Here is a 22,871-nt window from a genome sequence, read left to right on the forward strand (position 1 = left end):
TAATATATTGTTAGTTTAATTTTTACTATACGATAGTGCAAATGGCTCTCTTTTTTTTATGATATACCAATCAGAATGGGGGGCCAATATAGATTTTGAATATCCGCATACGAAAATACAGCGCCAGGACTAGGAATAGTAGGAAGAGCTTTTTTTCGCGTGTTCATCGAGCTTTCGTGTAATGTTGGTATAATTTTTATTTAATATTAATAAAATTTCAGTATGTTCTAATGTGTATATTGTTAGTAAATTTTAGTATATTGTTAGTTTAATTTTTAATTTACAATGTAGTATAATTTTTATAAATATTAATAAAATTTCAATATGTTTTGATGTGTGTACTCTTGGTATAATATTGGTGTAATGTTAGTAAATTTTTATTTTATTGGTACAATGACATTATACAAACGGTATACACCATAATTTTGTAATTATTTTTTATTTTTTGATATTTTTATAATTATTTTTAAATTTAGGATTTTTGTAAATGAAAAAAGTCAACAAGCACTTTTGTAATCATTTTCATTTTTGTTTTAATAGATGGTGTAATTTCCTCAAAAACTTATGCATGTATTGTTTTCGTTTCAGCCTGATAAATTTTTAACGACATATTTTGTAATACCTCACTATTAGATTAATAATATATATTTAAAAGATTTATAATTAATTAATTTATTTGATTATGTTAATATAATAAATCTAGTTAACGTTAGTGAGTTCTAGAGGACAAAATTTAAATTTTTATGTTATCTACGATTTAAAATAAAACCAATCTTGCGATAAAGTCAAGAAATGATGAAAAATTATAAATTTTAAAAATTCATCATCTTATAAAAATTTCAATTTAATTACTCGCTTGAAAAGTGAAAAAATTAATATTTTATATTTTTTATATTTGATCAATTATTATTTTAAAATTATCTCTATAAATCAATTGATTTTATATAGTCTAAAAGATGTAACTTTTAAATTCGTAAATTTATAATTTATAGATTCAAAATTTATATTATTACTAAATTTTATTAATCTTAAAAAATTTAAATTCAAATGGTGCACTAGAGTTTTCTTCATCTCCGAATTATACCTTTTCTAATTTGTTACTTGTATTAAACATGGGCGTAAGCTTGATTATTTTGCAGCATTGGTCTCTCTTTGAATATATTTTATATTCAATGCGATTTTTTTATTTTTTCTGGCCATTTGATTTTAATTTAAATATTTTTAAATGAATTTAAAATTTATAAAAAATGTTTATTCGAATTTTGTAAATAAGTTTTTTATGTAAGACTTTCAAATATATTTCACACGGCTACCCAAAATACGTTCTTAAGTCAAAACCAACAATGAGAAGAAAAAAAAACAGAATATTGTATCAGCATAGTATATTGAGATTAATTCAAAAGTAATAACTTTAGTTTTAGGTCAAATGTTATAAAAAGGCCAAACTTTTTACAAAAGTTTCACAAAAGTCCTGACCTTTCAATTTTGTCGATTTTGGCCAAAAACTGATTATTTGGTTTCACAAAAGTCCTGACCTTCCAATTTTTTCGATTTTGGCCAAAAATGAATTATTTGGTTTCACAAAAGTCTGACCTTTAAATATTTGGCATGCCACATGGGCGCCATATAGGCGTCACATAGGCAAATTGAAATCAAATTGAAAGTTGGCCACAATTGAAACCAAATAATCTGTTTTTGGCCAAAATTGATAAAATTGAAAGGCCAGAATTTTTGTGAAATTTTTATAAAAGGTTTGGCCTTTTTACGACATTTGGCCTTAGTTTTAAATAAAAGAATAGGTTTAAATTTTTAATTCACAATAGAATTGGTGTAGATTTAATCCGATCAGTAAATTAATATTATACGTGTACATAAAAATAAAAATCACAATAAATGCAAGAAAAAGTAGGTTTGTAAAATGTTTATGATCCAAATGCTAGAAAATAAGGTTAACGGCGTTAGTCTGTTAATGGCGGCTGACTAAATTTTTGCGTTTTTGTTTATGTCAATGCTGTAAATTGTTTGTCTTCTTCTGTTGAAACATCTCTGCTGACCTGTCATTTTCTTTCTTATTGATGAAATGTAATGAACCCTATGTTTACAATGTTTTAATAAACAATAATATTGGACCTAATTGTTTTTATACTTTAAAAATTTTATACAATTTGCTTTGTTTTGATTTCATTATCCAATATAAATTGTATCTATCCTACACTGATTTGTTTTTCATACTACTTTAAGGTCATTTGGTGATATTTAATTTATAAATTGACTAGAACAGATGTGTTGTTAAACTTTAAGTTTTCTATACTTTCATTCAAAAGATTAGTTTAAAAATTTAATTTTTACAATTTAAATAGTATTTTTAGATTTGTTATAAATTTATAATGTTTTAATTGTAATTAAAAAAATATGAATATTATGTTCATTTAATTAGATTTATAGTCTGATGTTAATCTGATCATAAGATGTCCTGAACGGGATTCCAACTATATATGAATAGGCACCTTCAAGCCTTCCACATTCAGACTAATTTCCACTCGAGTCGGATAGGTCCCTTGCGGGAGGTAAAGCTCTGTCCCCAAATTTTAAACGGCTAGATACATGAGTACGGTTTGAATCCGCGACCTCACTTAAATTGGAAGAGCGCCTTATCAACTCATCTACGCCTTCGGTTGATTTTATAAAATTTTATGTAAGTGATATATTATCTTATTATATAGTCTTAATTTGCTGTAAATATTTAATTTAATTGTTGTGGTCAAAATTGGAATTTTTATAACCGATTTTTCATCAATGAACGAAGACAATCTTTTGCATATAGAAAAAGATAGAGTTGTAGTTCATATCAAATTTTTAATTTATCTTTCAACTATTATTAATTTATTTTTTCTCTTTCGAAAATCATATTTATCTTATTTGCTTGAAACCTTATATCGTAAACGCTAATACAAAAATTACCAATAAATTATAACTATTTACTCAAATAGTTATGCTTCGCAACAATCCATTAGATTGTGGATTTTATTTTTTTACAAGTTCTCCCCAACTACTTTTTTTATTAAAAAGGAAGTAGTCGAAATGTAAAATACGAGCTTAACACCGGATAACCGAAGCTTAGATCTTGACTTAAGAGAAATTCTTAGGTAGACTCGGTCTACCACGTCATTCCGTATACCATACCTATCACATTATGACACATCATTAAAATGATGGCAATCTTGTAATATTACTATTTAAAAGTGTAAATAAGTAAAAAACGAATTTATAAGATTGCCATCATTTTAATGACGTGTCATAATGTGATAGGTTAGTATACGGATGACGTGGTATACCGAGTCTATATAAGAATTTCTCCTTAAACTAAACCTGTGCGGACCGCTTTTTAGGATTATTTAACAATTAAGTGTCGAAATTTATTTAGCAAATTGCCTACGGTTGGTTGGATGCATACCTTCTTTAGCATTGGCAGCTACCTGTTGGATGGATTAATTAAAATGCAAGTTTTTACAAATTAATTATTAGGTTAGGTCACTTTAATTATACACAAACTCACGTGTTTGACAAATTTAACACTTTTAACTCACGTGTTTGACAAATTTAACACTTTTGAACATATAAAAATTATTGCCATTGTTTTCTTCTTCAAAAACAAAAATCATAAAAACATTGCCCTCTTCATTTTTGAGATTATTTGCACGAAAATGATCAGCATATCATGTGCATGTAATGAAACAGAAATAGTTTTATTAAATATTTAACTTGTATTCAATAGTAAAATCTATTTAAAACTGTAAGATTTTATATTTAATTTTAGTGACAGTCAGTTTGAAATAAAAAATAATGATATTTATACTTATAAATACATAAATTTTTCATGTGGTTATTTTTGTTGTTAAATTAGTTAATTTCATTATTATGAAAATTATATTCTTTCCGTTTCAATTGATTTGTCCACTTTCATAATTTTTTTGTCCCTAAATTTTTATCTATTTTTGAAAAATAATAATTTTTTAAACTTAAATTGTCTATACTATTTTTATTTTAAATCTATTAATGAGCTAATATTTATTCATATCTATAAATAATAAGAATTGGTGACTCTATTAAATAAAAATATAGTAAAAAAAATTCATAAAATTAATTATATTTTTTAAAATTGTATAATAATGATAAAAAAAGATAATTCTATTAAGACGGAGTAATATTAACCTGTCTGTAAAAGGACAAAATAAAAAGGAGTAAATACACATATATTGATAGTATTTTTTAACGCCAGGATGAAATGGACTAAAAAGTGCAATATTTACTTTTTTTCTTAAGAAAAAAGGGAAGTAAAATAAAGAAGTGGATTATCTAAAAAAGAAATAGAGAAGTGGATGGCACGTCGGATTTATGCTTATGCAAGTGGAATATTGACCTATCAAATGAGCAGAAGCATTAAGTACATATTTATTAATGCATGATATAATTAATATAATATAAAAATCCAAAATATTCTCATTTTTTTATGAAACAATATTTCTCAGACTATGTATGGTACTAGAATTAATCAAAAAAATTGTATTCATTTTTTTAGTTTAAGATATGGCTTCTTAAATGTCCTTGCAGTTTAAGATACGGCTTCTTAAATGTCCTTACATACTTCTTCCAATAATAAAAGAAATGCGATTGAAAGGCAAGAAATCTAAAATTGTTAATGATTACATGATTTTTTTTTTCTATTCTATCAAATTAATTAATTCAGCAAAATTGAATTTTGTCCATGCAAACGAAAGGATGAGTTATCAACTGGGAAGAAGATCATCTCTTATTGGGATCTTTCTCCAACCTACATAAACTGAGAAAACTCAAAAACTTTTTAGATGCAAAAGATCATCTAATTTTTCATAACAAATCTTCATCGCAACAGTGGCAAAATATTTTTTTTTATATTTGACTCATTTTTTAACTGTTTCATTCACACTACAAAAAATATTGTATTTGATAATAATATTTTTACAGCTATATAACCTTTTTTGCTGTTAAAAAAACATTTTGCAACAATAATTTTAAAAGTTGCTGCTATTCATAGCAGAATTTTATAGAAATTTTTGTTATCAATTACTTAAAACAATGTTTTATTAACAACAACATGTCACGATTTTTTTGTTATTATATATTAATAGCAACAATTTTAATACTATTAGCAGTAAAAATATTGCTGCTAATTCTAATATTCTTTGTAGTGTCAATTAAAAGCATATCGAGTTCTACAAAATTTTCAGCACCAAAACCTCAACCAACTCAACATATATTTTGATAAAAACTAAAAACATATATGCACAATTTGTAAAAAAAACTAAGAACAAAGTGAAGGACACGCCATAATATGTAGCCATACAATTCAACTCAATATATAATGCAAGCCCTCTTTTAATCTCTAAATCAAAAGTGCAGATCTTAATTTGAAATTCAGAAAATAAAAATAAAGTAAGCATGAAGAAGCAAAGCAAATTATTTAAAGAAGATACCTTCTACTTCTTTAGTTAAGGTAATGTTGAAGAAATTAGTTTGGTAATTTTTTTCGGTTACTGGACTATAATCTTTTTATAAAACGGCAACCAAATTAAAAAAATACTAGATAGTTATAGTATTATAGATTTTTTTACAAAACAGTTAGCGAGTTATAAAAACTTGCAAAGCGGTTATTGAACTACTATTTTTTTATAAAACGGTTACCGACTTCTTGATATGGACGAGACAAAGATATATAGATGGGCATATATAATGGTAATCATATTTTAAAAAAAAAGTAATAGTTTGGTAACTATTATGTAAAAAAGTACAAGATCAGTAACCATTTTATTATTTTTTATAATTCGGAATCACTTTGTCGAAAAGATATAGTTTGGTAACCGTTTTATTATTTATTAAAATTCGATGACCGTTTTGTAAAAATGTTATAGTCGGGTGACTTCAAAAATAATTAATCTGCATCCTTTTGGTGATATTCAGCAACTACAGCTCATGTTAATATCTCAAGGGCCACTATGCTTTCACCTTGCCATCCAAAGACTTTTATCAGAAATAGAAAAACCTGAAATAGATGACAGTTATGTCATTGTTGCCTATTGGCTTCATAACAAGTCACTAATAATGCAACTTCTCTCCATTTTGAGCTCACATTTTCGTATTAAGAACATAAATTAATTAAAATCATCAATAAGAAACATAAACACACGCTTGATTTAACATTTATAAACACAAATCAAACATTTCACAGAAGTAAACAATAATTATTTCAACTGAATAATCAATTCAAAACTTTGTAATATACATAACATATAAAGTCAGTTAACTATTAATTACATGCTATCAAATCAATTAGTCCAGCAAACTACTTGGAATTGGATCTCTGTCCATACAAATGAAAGGATGAGTCAGCAATTGAGAAGAAGACCATCTCTTACTGGGATGTTTCTCCAAGCAACACCTGAGGAAACTCAAAAACTCTTCCGATGCGGCCTCCGGCAAAAAATCATCTAATTCTCCATAACAAATCTTCATCACAATCTCCACCAGATTAGGTTTCTGATTAGCCGGAAAAAATGGAAAATGGCCAATACATAACTCCAACAAACTAACACCTAAAGACCATACGTCACCCGCAAACGGAAACCCTAACCCAAATGCCTCAGAATCTAACCTTTCAGGACTCATATAAGCATATGTTCCTTGGCTCCCAAGGTATTCACAATCTGCATTCTTGCTAACAATTTTGCTAATTCCAAAATCACTAATTTTGACCTTCAGATCCTTATTTACCAGAAGATTTGCAGGCTTGATATCGAGATGGGCTATATTACGGGCATGGAGATAATTAAGACCATTCAGCACTTGGTAAGCAATATGGCCGAGTATATACTCCGGGAAAGGACCATGGTTTCTAAGTAGGGTTTCAACTGTTCCGGCTTCCATATACTCCAATAGAATCGCTTTTTCGCCGACTTTAGCGTCGAAAACCCCATAGCATTTGGTAAGAAAAGGCGAATCCGAACCCGTTAAGATCTCTATCTCTTGTGAGAGATTAGGGTTCGATGCAGTAGAAATATCTTCTTGAATGACTTTCAAGGCGTAAATTTCTGAAGTTAAGCGGTGCCGTACCTTGTAAACGACCCCATAATTTCCACGCCCAAGAACACATAATTCTTCAAAATCTTCTCGAGCCATGCCACCATTGTTGTTGCTAGATATCGGCAAGAACTTGGACTTAACTTTCAGAACTTCTTGAACGGAGATACGGAGGTTTATTCTTCGTTTAGGTTTTGTAATATCTTTTGGTTTCAGAATTTTTGATGATAGTGAACAAACTTGTAAACAGGTTTCACTTTTAGTCATTTTTTTAATCTATACGAATGAAAATAAAGATGAACTGAACGAAGATTGAGATTCAGAAAGAAAAACCTTGTTTAGGGTTAGGGTTTTACCAGGGTTTAATGAAGAAACTATACTATATATAGTTTTCAAATACATGCTTAAATCTAAAGCTATAACAATTTCGAAATTCTAGTGTTTTACTATTTAGGAAGATATGGTATAATTATCAATAATCATAGATTCTGTTATCCTACAGTATAATTTATTTAAAATTTGATTGGTCCATAAATGATAGCAGATCTAAATTTTACTTTTTTACTGAAGTGAATTTGAACTCATACACTTTAATGCGACCAGCTAATTAATGATTTCTTGATGGAAAAGAATAATATAAACTCGTACAATATATTTTCCAAATTTAATATGGTTTGTTATTTATCTATTATATTCCTAATATGTTTAGGAGTTTACACAAGAGTTCATATACTGATGTACATCATGGAGCTTAAAAGGAGTTTCACTCTCATAGATAAAATGAAATACCATATATTAGTGGTGTATATTAGTATCAATTGATAAATCCGAAAATTTTAATTAATCTAAAGTACAAGAATCTAGTGAATTTATATTCCAACAAATTTATTTTAATACATACTTTTCATGAAAAAATAGACTTCATTAATTATATATTAATAACATCACAAGAAAAAATGAAATAATAATATAGTATTAATAATGACAAGATGTTTTTTATACCCACAACTTTGTGCATTTTGTTAATATTTTTTACAAATTAATTTGAATTTTTTTGTCTGACAATTTTCTAAATTGGCACAAAAAATTTGAAACTTTAATTTGAATACATTTTTAATTTTTTAAAAAAAGTTTTAATATCATAATAAATAATTTTAGACAATCAACCTTTTATTTTAGTTTTAGAAAGTTATTTGCATTTAAAATAAAGATTATATGTTTAAAAATAAGTTTAAATTAAGATTTGGATATATTTATTTTAATTTATAAAAATGAAAGATTAAAATGTCCAAATTACTTTTATGGATATATTCGATAAAATACAAAAATAACAATTACTTCAAAAAAAGTCAGCTCTGTCTTCCCCATGGGGAAGACGAAGTTGGTTCATCCTCTCCCATGGAAAACGAATTCGGCTAGATTTGTCGAACACAACCGGTTTTGAGTCAGAGGTGGGCGATTTTTGTGTCTGAAGAGGACGACGTGGTGGTCAAAGGTTGTTTGTATCGTAAACGATAAAAAAAACAATTAATAACATTACAAATAAAATTATTATTATTATTTGAATTTGTGAAAAAAAAATGAGTTTCTGTGTTATTTATAACATTAAAGGCTTTTTAAAATATATGTTAACTATAGAAGACTTTTTGAAAAAAATTCTAGAGAAGTGATTTCTGTTATATATATAATCGAATGAGCAAAATGCTGTATAATTCTGGAAGAGAAATATATATGCTTTGAAAAATATATAATATGGTTTTACAAATATTTAAATTACGGCTTAATCAATAAGATTTGATTCACTTTCAGCTTAACAAATATTTAGTTTTTCAAAAATAGTGACAGTCTAATTTATTAATTTTATAATTTAGACAAATATATAACCCACCTTTAATTTAAACCTATTTTCAGACAAATAATCTTTAATCGACCCACATAATTCTTCTAAAATTAAAAAACAGTCAAACAATTTGCATTAAAGTGTTGGGTTAGTGTCATAAAAATTCACCAACTTTACACGTTTTCTCATTTTAATCACGCAATTTAAATTTTCTCATTTTCATGCACGAACTATTGCTTTTTTCAAATTCATGTACAGTGCTGAGATGTCACGGCTCCATTGGTGTAATTTGCTGAGGCGAAGGTCATTTTACACCAGTGAATGAGTGACACCTCAGCACCGTACATGAATTTGAGAAAAAAAATGGTAGTTCGTGCATGAAAATGAAAAATTTAAACTGCATAATTAAAATGAGAAAACGTGCAAAGTTTGCGATTTTTTTTAACATTCACCCTAAAGTGTTTAATTCTTAATTGTATGTAAAAGAGTTTGAAAGAATATGAACAAATGATCATTTTACCCCTCGATGTTTGCATGAAATATTAAAAACGTCAAAATTAGCGGAAAGGTATAAAAAACTCACAAATATGGCAAACCGTTTTAAAAAGGCAGTCAGAAAGTGGATTTCATAATTTATTCTGATTAATCCTAATTAATCCTAATTAAATTATAATTAAACTAAATTGAATTAGGGAATTTTACGTATTTTTTCAGTAATTAAACGAAATTAATTTAGAAAATTTTTTAGACCTTTTTCAACTAATTATAATAATTTAACTAATTAATCATAATTTAAGTTTAACTAACTTCAATTAAAACACTAATTAATAAATCATCAGAAAGCTTAACTACTCAGTAATTAAACACTAATTAGTATACCATCAGAAAACACTAATCAATAAACCACTCAAAAAACTAATTGTACAATTAAACACTACTTAATTATATATAATTTAATTTTAACTAACTTCAATTTTACACTAATTGTTCTGCCGCCGCCGCCGGTTAGCGGGACAGCGGCAGCGCTTCGGGAAGCAGATTCGGCAGTTCGGCGTTTCATCGTTTTGGCTCGGTTTTTCATACAAAAACACTCAAAACGCATAAAAAACACAAAAAATGCAATAATTACATACTGAGATTGATTTTAAATGTTTAACATCGAATTAAAATACCAAAATAGCTAATTTTGTGATGAATTTAACTAAGATAATTTGAGGTAGATGAGTTTGAAAACACCCTAGCATACATTCTAAGCTCATAATTCTGGATTATTAACATATAAAACACCTAAAAACAACTTAATAATATGTTTTACTCAGTTTATATAGCAATTTTATCAAAAACACACAATTTGACAATCATGACAATTATGATAAAAAATAATGGAATTGACTAACATGCATCCTAATTACTAGCAATTGCAATTAATATGATATAAAAGTGATAAGAATTTTAAGAGGGTCCTCAGAAGTATTGTTCCGAGTCCTTCACTCGTTTGCTGGTGAGGTGGATGCGGAATCCAACTTCGAGTCTGTGCAAGACGTTGTTCTTTAAGAATTGAAGCGTATTTAGTTGTTTTCTATTCTATAATCGAGTGATTTTTGGTGTGTGTGTGTGTTGTATTTCGGCCAAGACTAGGGTTTCCTAGGGGTGGATTCGATTTTGTTATGTGATTTTTACCTCTCTGGCTCGACCTCTAGTTAGGCTAACTAGTAGTACTATTTATAGAGGTGAGCTTGTGCTAGGATCTGTTTTGCATTAGGTTTTTGAAAGAGTGTTAAGTGATAATGTGAAAGTGTGTGAGTTGATAACCCATCTACTGTAATGATTAGTTAATTTTTTTTAATTAAACTCGTATTAATTCTTTATGCTTAAGCAAAGTGTGCCTAAAAGCTATTTTTAGTGCTCAAAAATGTTAAAAGAAGCTATTAAAATCCTATATGTTTGGGTATGATCAATTTTAGTCCGTAAAACTTGCAAATTGACCTATTAACTTTTAAAATATTGCAATTAATCCAATTTCTGGACTTAGACTAAAATCTCTTTAGATTTTTATAGGCTATTATGGCTAATTATATTTTAATCCTCCAAATTTGTAACTATGTACATATTTCGCCTGTTTAGATTACATCAAATAACTCGATAGCTCGTCACCTGGACGGATTTCTCTGGAAATCATTATTGCACGCTTCAGTCCCTTATCACTTTTTATCTGTTGTAAAATAGGTGTCTACAGTATTAAATATCAATTTAAAAAAATAAAATAAAGTTTGAGGATGTAAATATTTTTATAAAAAAAAATTAAAAATTTATTTTCACTTTCAATCTGGTGTTTGCCATGGTGGCATATGGTGGCACGCCATATCAAGGCCATGCAGGCGCTATATAAGTAAAAGCATGTGCGTTTTAAGAATTAGACATTTTTGAAACAAAAACCTGCATTTCAGAACAATACAGATACCTTTAAAAGATTTAGATTTTTGTGAAATTTCTTTTAAAAATTTGATCTTTTTTCAGAATTTATTCTAAATAAATTCTTTATAATATAAAAACGAAGTGATCGAATTTATCGGCTGATTTAATTAAATTGTTAAAAATAAAAATAGTAATTTAAAAGTTTAATTAATTCGATTGATTAAATTTTTAGCGACCAAATTAATCATTTTGCACTAAACAAACCAAAGTAACTAACCAATGAGCTATAACTCAAATGGTATAAGCGCTAGGCAGCAAATTGCTAGGTTGTGGGTTCAATTCCTCCCACAAGCCCTCCCCTTTTCAAATTATAAAAAAAAAAAAACCAAAGTAACTAAAATTTTCAAATTACATTTAACTAAACTAAATATATTTAAATCCCATATCATATCTCACATAATAATCACATTGAGACAAAGGCGCAATAACTAAGTTAAGTTAAGCGTGAAGTTAGGGAGGTGTGCCACCACCCTAACTACAACACTTTCAACCAAAGCTCCACTGAACTGTACTTACCCACAAACCATAATAAACCCAATTTCACAGATGATCACATGCTAATGCTCTCCTTTTCTTAGCTTCTTATGTCACTTTTAACTAATACCCATTTGCAAATTCACCCTTTTTTTAAATATTTACTAATCCCTAAACCCCAATAAACCATATTCCCTCAAAAAGAATTTCTGGGTTTTTTAGAAAAAGTTTGTATCTTTTTATCTACACCTAATTGCCCAGATCTGTAGCCTTGAAGCCTCATTTTTAGAAGTAATTTTTATTTGGTGCTATGAAGTGAAAAAAATCATATTTTTTTGTGGGGGAGTGTGAATTGAAGCAAAGATGATTCAGTTGTTGTTTTTGGTGCTTTTTGCTGAGGGAATTATGGCATTGTTATTACTGGTGAAGATTGGGCCTTTAAGAGAGCTGGTGATGAAGAGTTTAGATCAGTTAAAGATGGGTAAAGGTCCTGCTACTGTTAAAACTATTGCTAGTACTATGTCTGTCATTCTTCTGTCAAGCCTTATGAGTATTATTAAGATCCAGAACAAGGGTGCCAAGCTTGGAACCATGTCACCTATGGATCAGGTTCTTTGGAGAACTCACTTGCTTGAAGCCTCACTCATGGGTATGCTCTTGTTCTTGTCTTTTGGTTCTTGGTTTTGCATAATTGTTCCATTTGTTGGTATGCTTGCTCTTTAGTTTTGGATTGTTGTTTAACTGAAGTTTAATTGTTTTTGTGTGTGAAGTGTATGCCATTTTAACAAGAGAAATGCAATTTAACTTCATCATCAACTATTAATTCTCATGGTTGAGAAATATAAAATGGTTAGTTTTTTAGTTGACAAATGTTGTATGATTCGATTACTTCTTATTTTTTGCTATGTCCACGGAAATAGAAATGTTTAAATGGAAAATGTCGAAGAAGTTGTGGAGTTTCGATGTCAGTTTAGAAGCTAAAGTTTCTCAGTTTTTAAATGTAATAACATGTTAATTGGACAAGATACGATTGTATAATTGTTCTCTCCTGTTCACTAAATTTCCAGATATTGAATGGTATTGAGTGTGATATCTATATAATTGCACTTTGTTATGCATTGTAGAAAAGCAAATGCAAATCGTAATCTTTCTTGATGTACGGAGTTTAGGAATCAAATAAACGATCAAATCGAGTTATTTGATATTATATTTAACTTCAATAAAAGACTTGTTTCTTGTGCTCTCTAATTACAGTACACTGTTTTAGTCATATAGAAGTGGGAATTTAAGATGATCATTAGTTTGAAATTGATGTTGCAGGTTTCACTCTTTTTCTTGGTTTCATAATTGATCGTATGCACCACTATCTCACAAAGCTTGTCGGGTTGAGGAGTAAAATTGGATCATCAAACGACGAAGTTGAAAAGCTTCAGAAAGAGAAAACGCAGATTAAAGAAAAGGAAGAGAAAGCTTCTATGGAGATAAAGCAACTGAGGGAACAAGTTTCTACTCTATCAGAAAATTTAAAGAAGCTGAAGTTGGAAAATAAAGAGAAGGACAAGCAATTAGAAACTGCGGAATCCCACGTTGTTTCTCTTCAGAAACAATCTGCTGACTTACTACTTGAATATGACCGTCTCTTGGAAGAGAACCAAAATCTTCAGGCTCATTGTCCAGGATACAAAAGCTGACGGTACGAGCAACTTATGTAGTCAAGTGATTTTGATCGCTGGCGGTGCTGCAGAAAATCTCTCCGTGATTTCACTGAATATTGACCATTGGTTGATGCATCTTCATTAGGTAAAAAAGAATGCACTAGCGACCCGGTTTTTCCCCAGAATAGGAAATGGCTACATGTGACCATGATTGAAAATTTTGTAATATCTCTTCAATCTAGAATCTTTGGCTCATCCTCTATTTTTTACTCTGGGTGGCTCCTTCCTTGTCTTTCCATTTTCTCTTACTGATATAGATTTATGATTTTATATTACCAACTCATTTTCTGTGATACATCTGATAGATTTCATCTGATTGTTCAAAGTAACCAATATTTGCAGAATATCCTGATATTTTTCATGGTTCTTGTCTTCCATTAGAAATGCTTGTTGGTTTCCATTCACTTCAACTGCACTATAACCAGGTACTTTTCTCATTCCTGTATTTTTCATTATCTTCCTCAAAACAGCTGCTTCTTCCCATTTCTTGGCCATGGAAAAGAAGTTTGAAACTAAAACATATATTCCCAAGTCATCTGGATTTGACTCAAGAATCTTCTTTGCCGCCATCTCTCCGATCAACAATTTTCTATAATTAAGGCAGCCTGACAAAAGAGCAACCCAAATCGGAAGTCCTGGTTCAGTGTGCATTGATTTTATTAACCAATAAGCTTCTTCCACTCGTCCTGCTCGGCTCAAAAGGTCAACCATACAAGCATAATGCTTTTCACCTGGTTGGATCTTGTTAACATTTACCATAACACGAAACCAGTGTTGAGCTTCTTCTACTAGACCTGAGTGGCTAAGAGCTGAGAAAAGAGAAGCAAAAGTTGCATGATCTGGATTTTTATATGTTTCCCTCATCTTGAGAAAAAGCAAGAGGGCTTCCCTTCCATCTCCATGGATTCCATAGCCAGCAATCATGGCATTCCACATTAACAAGTCCCTCGATTCTATCTGATCAAATAAGGCACGAGCAGATGAAAGAGATCCACATTTTGCGTACATGTCAATCAATGCAGTTCCTAAAACTTGCTCAAAATGAAGCCTTCTAACCATATATCCATGTAAACTTTTCCCCAATTTCAAATATCCAGCTTGGGAACATGCCGAAAGTGAACTAATAAGAGTAACCGAATCTGGTTTGAACCCAAAACTTTGCATCTCTATCAACAATGCAAGTGCCTTCTCTGTGAAACCATTTTGAGCAAAACCAGAAACCAATGCTCCCCAAGAAACAACACTCTTGTTTCGGATATCTTCAAAAACACGCAAAGCAAGCTCCAACCTCCCATTCTTGGCATACATATAGACAAGGCTGGTCTGAAGAACATTATGCATAATCATCTCTTTTCGAACCATATATCCATGAACAGAAAGACCCAATTTCGAATCCCCAACACCACCACAAGCCTGAATTAACCCCACCATCACAACTCCATCTACTTCAATGCACTCGTTCTGCATCTTCCGATACACATCAATGGCGTCAACCGCCATCCCGCTTTGCGCAAATCCCGTTATCATAGTAGTCCAACTCACAACATCTTTCTTCACCATTTTATCAAACACCATTTTCGCTTTATCCAATCTTCCACACTTAACATATAAATTCAAAATAGAAGACCCAACGAACACATCACACCCATATCCAAAATCCACAGCTTGACTCCAAATTTTCTCTCCCATTTCCAACTCCATTAAGCTGGAACATGCCTTTATAGTGACAGTGAAAATCGAGCTGTCGGGTTTACTTCCTTCAGATACCATTCTATGGTAAAGAACAAAGACTTCATTAGGGTAATTAGTGCGTGAATACGCTATGATCATTGAATTCCATGCGTTTACAGTTCTTTGAGGCATTTTATCGAACACTTTACGGGCCGAAACAATGCTGTTAATGCGGGCATATGAGGCAATGAGAGGAGTAATGGAATTTGGGTCGTTGAAGGAGAGACCAGTGGTAAGTATCAGAGCATGGAGTTGAGTTATGGTAGTTTTGTGTTTGCAAGCTAAAATGAGAGGTTTGAAGTGACTTAGCCATGGAATTAGCATAAAAAAACCGAACAGTTGACAGTTTGTAACAATTAGCAGTGGAAATAGAATTTAGAAGACATATTTTTTTTTACGAAGTCTTCTCACTGTAATAAAATAAAAAAAATGTATGGACTCTACAATTTAATTCGAGTTTCATTTAAGGAGTTCGAACTCGATAAGATAATTGAAATTTAAACTTGACTCGATATAAATATTTAAAAGTTAAATTTTAATATAAAAGTATTTTTAAATATGTTCAAATATAAAAGAAAAAGAATGAATAATGTGAAACTTATTAAACTCGCGAACTCATCGAGTTGAGTATTTTCGAATTTGAACTCAACTCGAGTAGTTAGATCTCAACTTGATATGAGTCGAGTCGATTTGAAATATTTTTCAAGTTAATTCCAAGTATCTCACGGGTTTACTCGACTCAATTACACCTCTATTCAATACAACTTTTCCTCCGTGCTAATAAAAAAAGCAAAAAGTCAATTATCTAAAGTTCGATTAGGTTTGTGAACTCATCGAGCCAATTATTTTTGAGCTCCATCTGGACTGGATTATTAATTCGAGTGGCTCGAACTCGAAATGAGGCGAATAAAAGTATTATTAAATATATATAAAGGATAAAATAATAAATCATCTAAAGTTTATTAGGCTCGCGAACTCATCGAGTCGAGTATTTTCGAGTTTGAACTCGACTCGAGTAGCTGGATCTCAACTTGATATGATTCGAGTCGATTTGAAATATTTTTTGAGGCAATTTCAAGTCACTCACGAGTTGATTCGACTAAATTACACCTATATTTATTACAACCTTTGTTCCGTGCTGGTAAAAAAAAAGCAAATAATTAATTATCTAAAGTTTGATTAGGTCTATGAACTCATCAAGCCAAATATTTTAGAGCTCCATTTCGACTTGATAATTAACTCGAGTGGCTCGAACTCGATATGAGTCGAGTCAATTTCGAAAACTTTTGGAGTCAATTTTGAGAATTTTTGGAGTTAATAGCGAGTAACTCGCGAGTTGGTTTGACTCGGTTACACCTTCAACTGAATACAACCTCCGTGATGATAAAAAATAAAAAGCGCCGCCGTCTGTGGGAATCGAACCCACGACCACATGGTTAAAAGCCATGCGCTCTACCAGCTGAGCTAAGACGGCTTGCTGATTTACTTTAGTAATAATTAAATATAAATTATTGTACAAGATTAAAATTTAAAGCAGGCAAGTAGCAAATCATTTTGATCAAAAATGGCGGAAACTGGAATCTCAGATGCTACAACAAAATCGACCGAGCAACAAGAACAGAAACCCAAAATGGAGCCGGAAGACGATCAAATATCAGAAGCGTCGGAAAACACCGAATCGCCGGCAGAAGAACCGATCAAATTCGATCCAGAAACCATGCGCACTACTAAACCTAAACTCAAGCGTCTCTTCCTCACTCTCACAGTCCTCTTCTCCTTCGTCCTAGGTCTTCATTCCTTCAGCTACAATCAACTTCAATTTACATTACACTTTTAGCCACGATTATGAACTTTTTTTAAATTCAATTCTAATTCTAATTTGTTCTTCAGGTTTACCTTTCTTATGGAAATCAGTAGAAATCTACAGATCATCGTTACCATTCGACGACATGGAAAAACTCTCAAACGAAATCCAATCAAATCCATTACCGCTTCATTTCCAAGCTGTTTTCATCGCTTCACCGAACCCTAATCTCAATCGCCATACCTTACACTCATCTCTATCATCTCAAATTACCAAACTAACCTCACAACAACAACAACAAACTAATAATGATGCTAATTTCACTCTCTCTGTTAGCATTTGCAATGCTGATGATCATAACTTATCTAGCTTATGTGGAGCGCTTGCAGCCGTTGATTTGAAGTTTGGTGATGATGAGAGTGTTGATGAGGTTTTGCAGAGCGTTTTGAGTGATAGTAGAGTGTATACTGTTGTGGTGCATGTGACGGGGGAGGAGGGGGTGACGGTTGTGGTGGGGAAGTATCGGCATGCGGTGGTTGTGGTAGGGAAGGAAGTGGATATTGAGGAGGCGGCGGTGGTGGAGAGAATTGCGGAGGTGTTTGTGAATGTGTTTGGTAATGGAGGTAGAGATGAAGGTTTTGTTCATGAGGAGTTTATGCCTGTTGGTTCCGATGGAAGGATTGTTTTGTCGTTTAATTTGCTTAACTCGAATCCGCACGATTGGATTTATGATTGGTAATGTTATGAAATATTTTTCTTATTGCTCTGTTTGTTAGTTGTGTTTGATATTTGTTAATCACCAATGCGTAATCTAGTTAGTATTTTGTTTGCTTCTCAAGGCTGGTTTTTGTGTGGAATAAACATGAGTGGAGTAGGGATCTTAAAAGAATATACAGATGGAAAAAGATTGAATTTACTTATACTGAATATCAGTTATATCATAAGCAGCAGTGTTAAGGAGAATTCTCTTAATTATTTTGTGTTTTGAGTTTTGAGTTTGAGTTTGTAAGATGAGATATCTACTTGAGTGCATGAAGCTTTTGTTTTCCTGATGTACGTACATGCATTCCATTTATCTGTTACCTTTGTTTTTGCAGGGATTTTCAGAGAATAGATGAGACGTTATTGGCTCCGGTGATTGAAGCATTGGCACCTATAGCAAATATAAGCGTGGAAAGCCAAGTAACGAGTACACCATTTCTTTATGCAAAAATAAAATAAAATTGTTTATTCAATTCTTTGGCTTTTGTCCATTTTGGTTTTTTTTGTTTGTAAATATTTCTTTTGTTTTGTTTTCCTCTGCTGATGTTAGTTCTTATTGACAGGTTCTGTACCATACACCTAAGTCTACTTATTCTTCCTGGGATGACAAGCTGGACAGTTATGTCTTTAATGTTAATGACCTTCCATTCTTTGTATGTTTCATTATATCCTGACTACACATTTATAAATATCAGACAAGTAAATTACTATGACCATTTTACTGAAATTGAGAATTTGTATCATTTACATGTACTGGATTGCTAAACATTTAGATCGCTGGAGCTCAATTTTTTTCCCTCACTTATGTTCTCAATTTTTGTGAATAGGTGAACTCAAATGAATGGCACTTGGATACTTCTACTGCAGCTGGTGGGCGATCAAAGATATTGCAATTTGTGGTGTATATTATTTTACTTGATATTGTTTTATTTTTTTTAAACTATAACATTGTTTACTTAAATAGTATGATAAATCCATAAATTATCTGGCTATATATACCTTCATGCTTGTCCCTTTCAGTCGGTTGCATGTATATTCCTTAGGAACTGTTGGTTGTGTTAACTTGGGAATAACCGGTAATTGCTAAGAATTTATTGCCATTATTTGGTTGCAATTGTTTCTGGAAATCTTCTTTCCCTTTAGAAAGGAGAAATATTTTTCACTGAAAAAGATCTTTATATTATTTCGTTGTCTTTTCAGATATGTACCATCTGCTGATGAATGTCCTCTTCTTCTGAAGCTTCCAAATGGACAAGTTTCTGCAACAAATGGCTTCATTTCCCCTGTTAGTTATCAAGTTTTTGTTAGCTCTCACTTGTTGGTAGCCAGCATCTTTCTTGCAAAGTCATTGCTTAATGTTACTAATTCTAATGGCTTACTGCAGATGTGGGGAGGAGTTACAGTGTGGAATTCCCCAAGCTGTTCAAAAGATTCAGAAGGTGAGCTTCCCGAGAGGCATATGATATCTACTCAGGTTAGATGTTCATTTCTTAAGTGACCAGGTTGGCTTAATTGCTTAAATTTATCATCTGGTTCCTTGCCATTTAGCTTTAATGTTAGTATTAGAAGCTTGCTTAAAGATCATTACAACTAGTTGAAGGAATAATCTAATATGAGCAGGCTGTTCTCTATTAATTTTTTATTTTGACAAAAAAAATCTGCCGTCAGGATGTTTACTTTAAACTAGAAACTAACCACACTTTGCTGAGTTGCATGATGGGGCGAAAAACAATCCTTTTTACTTCATTACAGACCTGTGCAAACATTCAGAATCCTTTTCAATTCATTAAAAGACTGCCCAAACAATACAGAACCCTCTTAAGATAGATAGAGCACATTGCAGATACGCACTAGAATCCACTCCAATGCATGTTGACCTCGTCAAAGCTTTCCAATACCATTTTTGTTCTCTGGTTAGGTTAGAATATATGTAATTAGTTGAAGAAATGTAGTAAACTACCGCATAGCGCTATCTGAAATGACCAGATATAATGTCCTAACCTCTTAGATGGATTCTGTTTATGTTTCTGAGGTTTGATACATGCTAATTCTGAACAGGAACTTCAGAAGATATTTGAAGTTTTCATGGGGCAATTTCGGCAACTTTTTGGTCTCAAATCTGGTAGTATTTATGTTGGTGCATACGGCAGTTACAACCTCTTATCTAGTGAAAGGGGCTTCACACAATGGTATGCAAACATTCTTTGCGCACATCTAATTTAGGGTATGAAGCACTGTCTCTGACAGTGTAAATTTTTATTTACCAAATAAGCTCATCTACAGGAATGATTTGCCACATTGCAAGCTAATAGTTGCTGTTAAAGTCCATCTTTTTGCCAGATATTAAAAACTTCATTTAGTTGATTCAGAGGATGCATTGCATTATATCACCATCACAATAGGTTTCTTATATTCCTCTGACACCATTACAGAACACCTTACATTGTTAAGGTCGTTTTAACACCAAGTCTTCTTTCAAAGTAAATTTTGTATAAACTTGAAGCTAAAAGTCCTCACTGTTTCATCCTGTCAAAATATCATATCATAGGTCCCAACGTATTCATAAAGAACAACCGCTATTCTTAAGGCTACATATTTTCTCCACTGTAGTCCAAATTTTCATTGACAAATAGGTTGCTTAACCTGCTTTATTGAGAATATAGAAACCAATGCTTAACCTGCTTTATTAAAAATAGAGAAATCAAAGTGCTTGGTATCTGAAAAAAGCTTTGAATATTACAGACATGCCATTTTATTTGGAAATAAGGGTTTTCTCTTGTCTTCCTTTTGTGCTTGTCAATTTCGACAGCCTAACAGCCTGTATAATCCCTTGAAATTTCATAGTTTGATTAAATGGCTTCAAGATCTTAAAGCTAAAAAGTAATATAGAGGATCATCATGTAGGGAACTGGATGTCTTGTCAAGGCAGCATACTTATTTTAATCTTCACTCAAGCGCTACAACACTTGGATCTCTGTCTAGATTGGTGAGTTGGGAAATTACTAATCAAGCCACCCTAATCTATTTAGATCCTTTGATGAAATTTAATAAGGTTCTCTCTGCAGGTTCAATCTTTACCTAGAATGATCATTACGGATGAGATAGGAAAGCAGGTTAGTTGTCAAGATGAATATTCTCTCTTTTGCGTATTTGACCAGCTCAAACCAGCAATTGCTGGTGGCCGTTTTACGTCCTAATTGAGAGTTTAGAGGAATACGGAACTTCTCTCTTCCTTATTCTTCCGTTTCCAGTTTCTCCATATGTTGAACTTCTTATAAATTACAAAAGATGAAACTGATCCTTCTAAAACAGTGGATACTTTTTTTTTTCCGGAAGAAACAGTGGATACCTTACTTAAGCGAGAATAGTTCTATTTACAGCAGATTATCATATTCTTTTGTCCTTTCCAATGCCCACGTTCACAGCATATTTTCTGTTCTAGGTTGCTGAATCATGTGGTCATCACTAATTAGCGATTATACCAGCTCAATATTGTTCTTTCTAAATTCTTTAACATCTATGAGCAGGTAACATTCTCACTTGAATCAGCAAAACTAGCTCAAAGCAATGCCTCTCTTGGAGTTTATGATGCCTCAGCTGGTGTGTTCCTGATACTTTAATTTTTAAATTTCGTTGCAGCTTTGAATGGAAGTATTGTATCTGAATTTTGAATGCATAGCAAGGTAAACTAATTGAACTTGTTTGTTGCCAGTTTCCTCTAGGCAGGCGAGATCTTTGGCAGAGGATGCTTTTTTCCACCCTTCTATTATGTCTGTCAGCTACTACTCATTTGAACATTGTTTTGCTGTCTACTCGGTATGTTTTACAAGAAATGTCATTGTTAATTTGTAGGCTTAAATGCAATCATGTCGTGAACTATGACTGGGTTTGTAATTTCAACACAAACTTTTAATTTTTGCAATTTGAAACACATCTTAGTACAATTCGAATCGCTGACTGAAAATCCAATCAATCCATGTTGATGTGGAACGCCAAAACCCAAAAACAAAAGGCATAGTGAGATGGGTTCCAACGTCCAAATCAGCACAGACCAATTGAATTTTCAATCAGTGATTCGAATCATAATAAAAATGAAAATTTATGTTATGAATTACAGATATTAATAGTATGGAGATTGTAAAACATGCTATAGTTTAAACTTTATTCACACTTTACCCTAATTTGTATGATAAGAACCCCTAAAAATATGCACATTGAATGCCCATAGTTTTGTAGCTTTGATATAGATGAGTTATCTGCATAATGTGGCAACTTTTGACCATTGGCATCTGTGAAAATGTAAAGCTAGTTAAGAAGATTCATGTCAAGAATCTTATGTTTTCGCCAATCTCATATTTCATATATGCTATTTTGATTTTAAAAGCATGCGTATGAGCATAAAAGAGGGTCGTAGGAGGTTGTGATAGAGAAAATTGTTATAGCTACGAAAATGTTCTCACATATCTGTTACTGTGCTTGTGTTTGAACAGCCATTCTTCCTTCCAGTTACAATGCATGTTGTGCTTGCAGCAGTAAGAGAATTGAGTAGATACAAGAAAGAAAATGCCAAGTACTTGTTTTGGAAAGCTAAAGGAGAGCCAGCACTATAGCAAGTCCCTTAGAGATAGTATAACGATGACAGAAGAAATTTTGTCCAAAGGAACTGCATTTAGGATAATATTTTTTGTTTCCATTTTTGGCAGCTCATTAGCTTGTATACATCATGTCGAAAGTTCTCGGGTTCAAAATTCGCGCTGTTTCCTTGCTTTATTATGCCTATGAAGTAATCATTTTATCTCAATTACACCATCTCTTGAAAAGGTAAGGAAATAAAATTGGCAATTTGGCCAATAGAATGAACTTTATACACTGGCTGATGATAAACCAAAATATTATATCACCAGTCATGATTTGAGCAGAAACTAAGCACTATAGCCATAAAATTTTAAGAAAAATC

General features: G+C 31.5%; 4 protein-coding genes and 1 non-coding gene across 5 annotated transcripts; 2 read left to right on the forward strand and 3 right to left on the reverse strand.

Moving 5' to 3' along the window:
- Positions 1-6,366: 6,366 nt before the first annotated feature.
- On the reverse strand, positions 6,367-7,450 carry LOC126657118 (mitogen-activated protein kinase kinase 7-like). The gene has a single exon (XM_050351752.2). It carries the CDS (start codon positions 7,378-7,380, stop codon positions 6,367-6,369), a length of 1,014 nt encoding a protein of 337 aa, XP_050207709.1. The 5' UTR covers positions 7,381-7,450.
- Positions 7,451-11,851: 4,401 nt separating this feature from the next.
- On the forward strand, positions 11,852-13,896 carry LOC126656426 (uncharacterized). The gene is made up of 2 exons (XM_050350999.2): positions 11,852-12,551; positions 13,223-13,896. The coding sequence occupies exons 1-2, from the start codon at positions 12,266-12,268 to the stop codon at positions 13,591-13,593; spliced, it is 657 nt and encodes a 218-aa protein (XP_050206956.1). The 5' UTR covers positions 11,852-12,265; the 3' UTR covers positions 13,594-13,896.
- On the reverse strand, positions 13,394-15,749 carry LOC126656425 (putative pentatricopeptide repeat-containing protein At3g25060, mitochondrial). The gene has a single exon (XM_050350998.2). It carries the CDS (start codon positions 15,670-15,672, stop codon positions 13,885-13,887), a length of 1,788 nt encoding a protein of 595 aa, XP_050206955.1. The 5' UTR covers positions 15,673-15,749; the 3' UTR covers positions 13,394-13,884.
- Positions 15,750-16,749: 1,000 nt separating this feature from the next.
- TRNAK-UUU (transfer RNA lysine (anticodon UUU)) lies at positions 16,750-16,822 on the reverse strand. The gene has a single exon. It is a non-coding gene; the product is annotated as a tRNA-Lys (tRNA).
- Positions 16,823-16,892: 70 nt separating this feature from the next.
- Positions 16,893-22,715, forward strand: LOC126656106 (uncharacterized). The gene is made up of 13 exons (XM_050350592.2): positions 16,893-17,135; positions 17,239-17,887; positions 18,250-18,334; positions 18,478-18,567; positions 18,742-18,815; positions 19,115-19,199; positions 19,299-19,388; positions 19,973-20,103; positions 20,819-20,900; positions 20,980-21,027; positions 21,442-21,514; positions 21,627-21,730; positions 22,405-22,715. Exons 1-13 carry the CDS (start codon positions 16,913-16,915, stop codon positions 22,522-22,524), a joined length of 1,854 nt encoding a protein of 617 aa, XP_050206549.1. The 5' UTR covers positions 16,893-16,912; the 3' UTR covers positions 22,525-22,715.
- Positions 22,716-22,871: the final 156 nt, after the last annotated feature.

Source organism: Mercurialis annua, linkage group LG7, assembly GCF_937616625.2.
Source record: "Mercurialis annua linkage group LG7, ddMerAnnu1.2, whole genome shotgun sequence".
NCBI classification, from domain to species: domain Eukaryota; kingdom Viridiplantae; phylum Streptophyta; class Magnoliopsida; order Malpighiales; family Euphorbiaceae; genus Mercurialis; species Mercurialis annua.